This window comes from Pelophylax lessonae (genome assembly GCF_965119305.1).
Source record: "Pelophylax lessonae genome assembly, contig: HAP1_SCAFFOLD_346, whole genome shotgun sequence".
NCBI lineage: Eukaryota > Metazoa > Chordata > Amphibia > Anura > Ranidae > Pelophylax > Pelophylax lessonae.
The window spans coordinates 18,664-28,895 of NW_028119998.1; the positions used below are offsets into that span (position 1 = coordinate 18,664).

The window sequence follows — 10,232 nt, forward strand, 5'->3', positions numbered from 1 at the left end:
CAGTGTAAAAAAATACAAGAAGAAAAAATAAGAAAAAAAAAAAAGCACCTCGTCCCTCTGTGCTTGCGCGCAAATGCGAACACATACACAAGTCGCGCCCACATATTTATATGGTTTTCAAACCACACGTGAGGTATCTCCACGATTGTTCAAGCGAGAGCAATAATTCTAGCACTAGACCTCCTCTGAAACGCTAAACTGGTAACCTGTAGAAATGTTTAAAGCAACGCCTATGGACATTTAAGTACCAAACTTTGTTACCATTCCACGAGCGTGTGCAATTTTGAAGCATGACATGTTAGGTATCAATTTACTTGGCGTAACATTCTCTTTCACATTAGAGAAAAAAATTGGGCCAACTACTGTTTTTATATTTTTTTATTCACATAAGTGTATTTTTTCCAAAAAAATTGCATTTGTAAGACCGCTGTGCAAATACGGTGTGACAAATATTGCAACGATCTCCATTTTATTCTCTAGGGTCTCTGCTAAAAAAAAAAAAAAAAAACAAATATAATGTTTTGAAGGTTCTAAGGCTCCGTTCACATGTGGGCGTTTTTGGGCGTTTTTGGAGCGTTTTTCTGCTCACTAATCAGCTCTCAAAACGCCCAACAAGACAAATCCCATTCATTGCAATGACCCCTGTTCACATCTGAGCGTTTTGACGCCCTAAGGAAAACGCCAAACGCTCAAAAAAGTACTTGAGCTTCTTTTTGGGCAGATCACAGGCGTTTTGTCCCATAGACATCAATGTAAAGTGTTATTTGGCGTTTCACAGGCGTTTTACAAGTGTTTTACAAACGTTTTGTTGCTCCTGATCAGCTCAAACAGCACAAATCTACACCCAGCTCTCCACCCAGCTCTCCACCCAGCTCTCCACCCCCTTGGCACGCCTCTGTGAGCACATTGTCCAGGAAACATGGAAGAAACTAATTTCTTATTAGAAGCTGAATCTTTCATTGCTATTATCCGGACTTTTACTTGTCTGTATGATACCAAAAACATCCATTATAAGAACAGGAATAAGAGGCAGAGGGCATGGGAGGAAATAGCTACTAAAGTTATTTCAGGGTGGTCGACATTGAGCAAGAAGCAGCAGCATGAGAAAGGTAAAGTGTTGTGTTCTGCATGTCTTGCCTTGTGTCTGATTTCATGTCTGCATTTACAACAGCATGTATGTGGGGGGAGATATGTGTTGCATTGCATATCAGTGTCCACCAGTGCCACATATCAGTGCCACAAGTCAGTGTCCAAGAATGCCACAAATCAGTGCCGCAAATCAGTGTCCACCAGTGCCACAAATCAGTGCCGCAAATCAGTGTCCACCAATGCCACATATAAGTGCCACAAATCAGTGTCCAAGAATGCCACAAATCAGTGCCGCAAATTAGTGTCCACCAGTGCCACATATCAGTGCCACAAATCCGTGTCCAAGAATGCCACAAATCAGTGCCGCAAATTAGTGTCCACCAGTGCCACATATCAGTGCCACAAATCCGTGTCCAAGAATGCCACAAATCAGTGCCGCAAATTAGTGTCCACCAGTGCCACATATCAGTGCCACAAATCCGTGTCCAAGAATGCCACAAATCAGTGCCGCAAATTAGTGTCCACCAGTGCCACAAGTCAGTGTCCACCAATGCCACATATAAGTGCCACAAATCAGTGTCCAAGAATGCCACAAATCAGTGCCGCAAATTAGTGTCCACCAGTGCCACATATAAGTGCCACAAATCAGTGTCCAAGAATGCCACAAATCAGTGCCGCAAATTAGTGTCCACCAGTGCCACATATCAGTGCCACAAATCAGTGTCCAAGAATGCCACAAATCAGTGCCGCAAATTAGTGTCCACCAGTGCCACATATCAGTGCCACAAATCCGTGTCCAAGAATGCCACAAATCAGTGCCGCAAATTAGTGTCCACCAGTGCCACAAGTCAGTGTCCACCAATGCCACATATAAGTGCCACAAATCAGTGTCCAAGAATGCCACAAATCAGTGCCGCAAATTAGTGTCCACCAGTGCCACATATCAGTGCCACAAATCAGTGTCCAAGAATGCCACAAATCAGTGCCGCAAATTAGTGTCCACCAGTGCCACATATCAGTGCCACAAATCCGTGTCCAAGAATGCCACAAATCAGTGCCGCAAATTAGTGTCCACCAGTGCCACAAGTCAGTGTCCACCAATGCCACATATAAGTGCCACAAATCAGTGTCCAAGAATGCAGCGTCCAGTGCCGCAAATTAGTGTCCACCAGTGCCACAAATCAGTGCCGCAAATCAGTGTCCACCAGTGCCACAAATCAGTGCCACAAGTCAGTGTCCACCAATGCCACATATAAGTGCCACAAATCAGTGTCCAACAATGCCACATATCAGTGCCACGTATCAGTGCCACAAATCAGTGTCCACCAGTGCCACAAATCAGTGCCACGTATTATTGCCACGAATAAGTGTCCACCAGTGCCACGTATCAGTGCCACGTATTAGTGCCACGAATAAGTTTCCACCAGTGCCACGTATCAGTGCCACGTATCAGTGCCACGTATTAGTGCCACGAATAAGTTTCCACCAGTGCCACGTATCAGTGCCACGTATTAGTGCCACGAATAAGTTTCCACCAGTGCCACGTATCAGTGCCACGTATTAGTGCCACGAATAAGTGTCCACCAGTGCCACGTATTAATGCCACGAATAAGTGTCCACCAGTGCCACGTATCAGTGCCACGTATCAGTGCCACGAATAAGTTTCCACCAGTGCCACGTATCAGTGCCACGTATCAGTGCCACGTATTAGTGCCACGAATAAGTTTCCACCAGTGCCACGTATCAGTGCCACGTATCAGTGCCACGTATTAGTGCCACGAATAAGTTTCCACCAGTGCCACGTATCAGTGCCACGTATTAATGCCACGAATAAGTGTCCACCAGTGCCACGTATCAGTGTCACGTATCAGTGCCACGAATAAGTTTCCACCAGTGCCACGTATCAGTGCCACGTATTAATGCCACGAATAAGTGTCCACCAGTGCCACGTATCAGTGCCACGTATCAGTGCCACGAATAAGTTTCCACCAGTGCCACGTATCAGTGCCACGTATCAGTGCCACGAATAAGTTTCCACCAGTGCCACGTATCAGTGCCACGTATTAATGCCACGAATAAGTGTCCACCAGTGCCACGTATCAGTGCCACGTATCAGTGCCACGAATAAGTTTCCACCAGTGCCACGTATCAGTGCCACGTATCAGTGCCACGTATCAGTGCCACGAATAAGTTTCCACCAGTGCCACGTATCAGTGCCACGTATCAGTGCCACGGATAAGTTTCCACCAGTGCCACGTATCAGTGCCACGTATCAGTGCCACGAATAAGTGTCCACCAGTGCCACGTATCAGTGCCACGTATCAGTGCCACGAATAAGTTTCCACCAGTGCCACGTATCAGTGCCACGTATCAGTGCCACGTATTAGTGCCACGAATAAGTTTCCACCAGTGCCACGTATCAGTGCCACGTATCAGTGCCACGGATAAGTTTCCACCAGTGCCACGTATCGGTGCCACGTATCAGTGCCACGAATAAGTGTCCACCAGTGCCACGTATCAGTGCCACGTATTAGTGCCACGAATAAGTGTCCACCAGTGCCACGTATCAGTGCCATGTATTAGTGCCACGAATAAGTGTCCACCAGTGCCACGTATCAGTGCCACGTATCAGTGCCACGAATAAGTGTCCACCAGTGCCACGTATTAATGCCACGAATAAGTGTCCACTAGTGCCACGTATCAGTGCCACAAATCATTGTCCACCAGTGCCACATATCAGTGCCACACATGAGTGCCACAAATAAGTGTCCACCAGTGCCACGTATCAGTGCCACAAATCATTGCCACGTATCAGTGTCCACCAGTGCCACGTATCAGTGCCACCTTTACTTGGGGCGACTTGAGAAGTCGCCCGAAAAGTCAGAGTAGTGTGAATGGAGTAGAGGGTTGTTTTTTTTTTAATAATGCTCTCGCTCTGGCTATACTTTTTTTTCTTACCTTGTAGTTTAATTGCTCAAACAAAATCCCTGGTCACATGACACCACAAATAAGCACTTTGTATCATACCATGAATGCACACCAATACAGAATGTTAGATTGCAATAATACCTTTATTTGAAATGATACCTTTAAATTTATTTAATGCACATCAATACAGAGATTGTCACTTATCAATTGTCATTAGCAATTTTCAATGGCTTCCATTTGCCATGGAACCTGTCCTGTGTTCATGAAGAAGTTGTTGAAGGTATCTCGAACATATGCACCAGTTGTGTTCCCACGACTCCCGCTCCATTGTGCCCTCTGCATTGTTTGCATTAAAGCATCTTCGAAGCACACACCATCCCGCTTCCTTACAAAATTATGTAAGATGCACGCTGCCTTGGCTGCGCATATTGCGTTTTCCATGTTGAGATTTATGACGCTGTGTAAAAATCGCCATTTGTTTGATAGCAGGCCAAAAGCACACTCAACCACTCTCCTTGCTCTGGTTAGCCTATAGTTGAACACCCTCTTCTCCACATTGAGGTTTCGGCTTGAGTATGGCCTTAGAAGGTGTTCATGAAGCGCAAACGCTTCATCCCCAACAAACACATAGGGGACAGGTGGACCATTGGTTCCCGGTAGTGGATTGTTATCAGGTAGGTCTAGGTTATTGTTACGTAGCATCTGGCCAAAAGTAGAATGCGCAAAGATGCTGGAGTCCGAACTACTCCCGTAAGAGCCAATATCAATGTAGCGGAAGCAATAATTGGCATCCACGACCGCCAATAGAACAAAAGAGAAATATTTTTTATAATTAAAATATTTTGTACCACTGTTAACTGGTTTAATTACTCGTATATGCTTGCCATCTATAGCTCCTACACAGTTTGGGAAATTGCATCTTTCCCAAAAGACTTTAGAAATAGAGAGCCACTCGTCCTCCTTAGGTTGGGCCATCTCCACATCATGTAAGACATCCCAGATTTTGTCACAAGTGTCCCGTATAATGTAGCTAGCTGTAGATTTCCCAATCATAAATGCAAAGTGTAAACTTGCCAGGGATTGACCAGTTGCTAAGTACCTGTGGAAAAGAAAAAAAAAACATAATTATTTTCTTTTTTTAACAGTTTTTCAACTTAAACGTAAATGGAAAAGCTTGAAGGACGCTTATGCCCGTTATAAGCGCCAGTTAAGGGAGTTCCGGAGTGGGCAGGCAGCTGAGGAACCGCCGCAATATATTCATGCAAAAGACCTTGACTTTCTGTGGCCTTCACTACAAATGAATAAGTAGGTCATGTTACTTTGAAAGTTACATATAAAGTATGCATGCAGACATTCTAGAGCATGTTTTTTTTTTCCACAGTACCCAGAGTTCCTGGAGCAACACAGCTCCTGAAGAAGAGGACGACAACGAAGTGGAGGAGAGTCAAGAAATACAAATTGAAGAACAACGAGAAATGCAATTTATGGACATGGCAGTACCGGACATGTCATTAACTGAATTAGCATCTCCCTCCCTTGAAATGCCAGTTCCAGATAATACAGAACCCCAAGTAGAAGAAAGACCTTTGACAGAGGTATCAAGAAGCCCTGAAATGCTTCCCCCCCCTGCTGCGACACTACGGCGAGCAACCACAAGGCCACCAAAACGAAGAAATGATAGATTTAACCAAATAGTGGGCATGATGTCGCAATTTGTACAAAGAAGGCAGGAAAACCCTACAATTATGTTTCTAAGAAGTCTGGAGCCATTTGTTGACAAGGTCCCTGAATCAAGGCAGATAGCAATGCGGAAGGCAATGCTGGACTGCATTTCCTCCTTCATCCCCTCTGATGACCCACCCTGCCCATCTTCAGCACCTTCCCAAATTACCTCTGCACCTTCCCAAATTACCTCAGCACCTTCCCAAATTACCTGTCCTCCACGTACTTACCACCATGCACCATCCTCATTCGCACCACCACCACCGCCAACACGACCACCTCCCTACTCCGGTTTTCCCCATTACCCAAACCCCTCTTCTGCTCCATCCCCATACTTTACACAGGGAGCAATGTTTGACAATTTATGCCCAAGCTCCCCTACATTTCATAATTTGTAATTTTTTTGGTATACAGTTTTCGGTTGCAACATTCATGTTTGCTCAGGACACTCTCCTGTGTTCAAGAGTTGTTATTATTTAGCATAGAGTTCTATGCAATTCAGCAGATTAAAAAAATTAAAAAAAAATGTACCACAAGTACAAATGTTGTGTTGGTGTCTCTATTTTATTCATACGGGGTATAGCATGGCTTATTCATAGGGGTAGAGCATGGATGCTCAACTTGTGGCCCTCCATCTGTTGTGGGACTAAAAATCACATAATATCTGCGCATTTGGGAGTCTCATGCTTGTAACTGTCAGCAGCTTGCAATGGTTAATGGGACTTTTAGTTCTGCAAAAGCTGCAGGGCCACAGGATCAGCAATACCTGGGGTAGAGGACAAGGGGGAGGAGGTTGGAGGTCTTTGGAGTGTGGGAGTAAACCCACGCAGGCACAGGGAGAACATACAAACTCCAGGCAGGTAGTGTCGTGGTTGGGATTCCAACCAGTGACACTCTTGCGGGTGCACATGGTGGGTGGAAAGGGAGGTGTTTGTACGTGGCACTGGTGGACACTTATTCGTGGCACTGATTCGTGGCACTGGTGGACACTTATTCGTGGCACTGATTCGTGGCACTGATACGTGGCACTGGTGGACACTTATTCGTGGCACTAATACGTGGCAATGATACGTGGCACTTATACGTGGCACTGGTGGACACTTATTCGTGGCACTAATAGGTGGCAATGATACGTGGCACTTATACGTGGCACTGGTGGACACTTATTTGTGGCACTAATACGTGGCAATGATACGTGGCACTGATACGTGGCACTGGTGGACACTTATTCGTGGCACTTATACGTGGCACTGGTGGACACTTATTCGTGGCACTAATACGTGGCAATGATACGTGGCACTGATACGTGGCACTGGTGGACACTTATTCGTGGCACTTATACGTGGCACTGGTGGACACTTATTCGTGGCACTAATACGTGGCAATGATACGTGGCACTGATACGTGGCACTGGTGGACACTTATTCGTGGCACTAATACGTGGCAATGATACGTGGCACTGATACGTGGCACTGGTGGACACTTATTCGTGGCACTAATACGTGGCAATGATACGTGGCACTTATACGTGGCACTGGTGGACACTTATTCGTGGCACTTATACGTGGCACTGGTGGACACTTATTCGTGGCACTAATTCGTGGCACTGATTCGTGGCACTGATACGTGGCACTGGTGGACACTTATTCGTGGCACTAATACGTGGCAATGATTCGTGGCACTTATACGTGGCACTGGTGGACACTTATTCGTGGCACTAATAGGTGGCAATGATACGTGGCACTTATACGTGGCACTGGTGGACACTTATTCGTGGCACTAATACGTGGCAATGATACGTGGCACTGATACGTGGCACTGGTGGACACTTATTCGTGGCACTAATAGGTGGCAATGATACGTGGCACTAATAGGTGGCACTGGTGGACACTTATTCGTGGCACTAATACGTGGCAATGATACGTGGCACTTATACGTGGCACTGGTGGACACTTATTCGTGGCACTTATACGTGGCACTGGTGGACACTTATTCGTGGCACTAATTCGTGGCACTGATACGTGGCACTGGTGGACACTTATTCGTGGCACTAATACGTGGCAATGATACGTGGCACTTATACGTGGCACTGGTGGACACTTATTCGTGGCACTAATACGTGGCAATGATACGTGGCACTTATACGTGGCACTGGTGGACACTTATTCGTGGCACTTATACGTGGCACTGGTGGACACTTATTCGTGGCACTAATACGTGGCAATGATACGTGGCACTGATACGTGGCACTGGTGGACACTTATTCGTGGCACTAATACGTGGCAATGATACGTGGCACTGATACGTGGCACTGGTGGACACTTATTCGTGGCACTTATACGTGGCACTGGTGGACACTTATTCGTGGCACTTATACGTGGCACTGGTGGACACTTATTCGTGGCACTTATACGTGGCACTGATACGTGGCACTGGTGGACACTTATTCGTGGCACTAATACGTGGCAATGATACGTGGCACTGATACGTGGCACTGGTGGACACTTATTCGTGGCACTGATACGTGGCACTGATTGTAAGTGGAGTAGGGTGAGGGAGATGGGGTTTGAGAGATGGGGGATGGGGACGTGGGTTGTTGCTTACCGCAGTGTAATGATCAGCCTTTCCACAGGTGGAATACAGTCACGAAAATCAGTGTCTTGTCGCTGAAGATGTGCAGAGAGTAACTCCAGCAACTCATCAAAACTGTACAATATAATATTGATTGTTAGTGGGCAAATAATATATCATTCATAGTACAAGCTTATTGAGGATATTAGGAGATGTACCCACCTTTTTACTGACATCCGTGTGTATTGAAAAAATTTGTCCTCGTGCACACGAAGGTCATCATACATTGCCCAGAACTGGCCACGCTGTCGCCGATTAGCAATCACAGGATGGACCCAGTATTGTCGATTACTCTCTTCCTTCTCTTCCTCCAGCATCAGAAGTGCAAGTGATGCACAAAACAGAAATCCTCTTTCATTGTCGTCCATTTTAAGCAGCAGAGAACTCACACAGACAAAAAAGAAAAAAACAAAATGAAGAAGAGGAGGTCCCTGGGAGGTCCAATGCAGGGGAGGAGGTCCCTGGGAGGTTCCTTTGCAAATTTTGTAAACAAAACACAATGCTTTTCATTGGCCAAGTCACTACACAAAAACGCCTATAAAAAACGCCTATAAAAACGCCTGTAAAACGCTTGTAAACGCTTGCAAAAACGCCTGAAAAAACGCCTGAAAAACGCCAAAACAAGGCTGGAAAAACGATAAACAAACGCCTGAAAAACGCCAACGCCCACATGTGAACCCAGCCTAAGTAATTTTCTAGCAAAAAATATTGATTTTAACTTGTAAACAAGTGTCAGAAATAGACCTGGTCCTTAAGTGGTTAAGATTGAACTAGACAATAATGTCAATACTAAAAGGGCAGCACTTTTTTTTCATAACTAATGGCATCCATACCTGACTGTATTCTGTGATATTAGACATGTATTATTGTATGCACTTATAGGTAATACTTTGGTGCTTTGGTGGGGGGGCTCCCATGGAAGAGGAATAGAGACTAAGATAAGGAGGCAGCCAGCATCACACAGATGTTTTCATATTTCACAGTGCTGGAGCCTTGAGATGCTTAAGGGAGGAGGTGGGTGAAGCCAACACCCACTAGGCATGCGGTGGAAGAGGAAGGTGGCGGCTCCGCTCAGTTTGGACTTGGTACTCTGGAGTAATACTTTTTTGAGGGGCAATTGCCCAGTTGCGCCCCCCCCCCACCCTGGATCCGGCCCTGGTTCAGCAGGAACCAGCCAAGTGTCGACCCATGTAAGGGCGGGCTGGTTGTACAATAGCCTATTTGAAAAAGTCTGCACGATCAACACTGAAGTGATATCCGGCTGTGGCAAACATCTCCACTTACAGAGTATTCTGTCAGGAATGATTGTACAACTGTATTATGTGTGCATTGTATGTGTAAACGTAACCCGAGCAGTACCTGTAGGATTTTGTATTGTGTTACCTGCTGGCTCATGAATGTGTATTGGAAACCCCTGCTGTCCCTCTGTGGAGACCCCGTGTGGCAAACACAGCCACTGGATATTGTCCTATTGTTTGTCTGGCAGAGTAAGGTATTATGGGATGTTCAGTTTTGTGTGTGGAATGTCTCGAAGAGGGAGGGGTTTTGGCTGAGTGTAATCCCTGTGTTTTTTCAATAAACAAGGCAGTCTAGTGTTGACCTTCAAGCCATGTGTCTGCTGGTTATTATAGCGTTGTTAATATTATACGCTACCAGGATTATTGTATGCTCTGCCTGACTACCAGTGGAGATATCGTGGATCGTACGGCTACTCCGCTACAATTGGTGGCAAGCGACGGGATCTTTATCCACACAGCGAAGCAGCGTTCGGCAGTATTCATGCGAACAAAGAGAAAAGAAACCATTCAGGTGAAACCGGAGTTCGGCAGTACGTAAAACTACACGAAAGGCTGGTGAATGGG

General features: G+C 45.8%; 1 protein-coding gene across 1 annotated transcript; it reads right to left on the reverse strand.

Moving 5' to 3' along the window:
* Window positions 1-4,230: 4,230 nt before the first annotated feature.
* Window positions 4,231-8,651, reverse strand: LOC309543763 (uncharacterized protein; the record flags this gene model as incomplete). Its single annotated transcript, XM_082276201.1, has 3 exons — window positions 8,533-8,651; window positions 8,344-8,445; window positions 4,231-5,116 (listed from the first exon to the last, which is right to left on the reverse strand). Exons 1-3 carry the CDS (start codon window positions 8,595-8,597, stop codon window positions 4,231-4,233), a joined length of 1,053 nt encoding a protein of 350 aa, XP_082132327.1. The 5' UTR covers window positions 8,598-8,651.
* Between the last annotated feature and the right edge of the window lie 1,581 nt (window positions 8,652-10,232).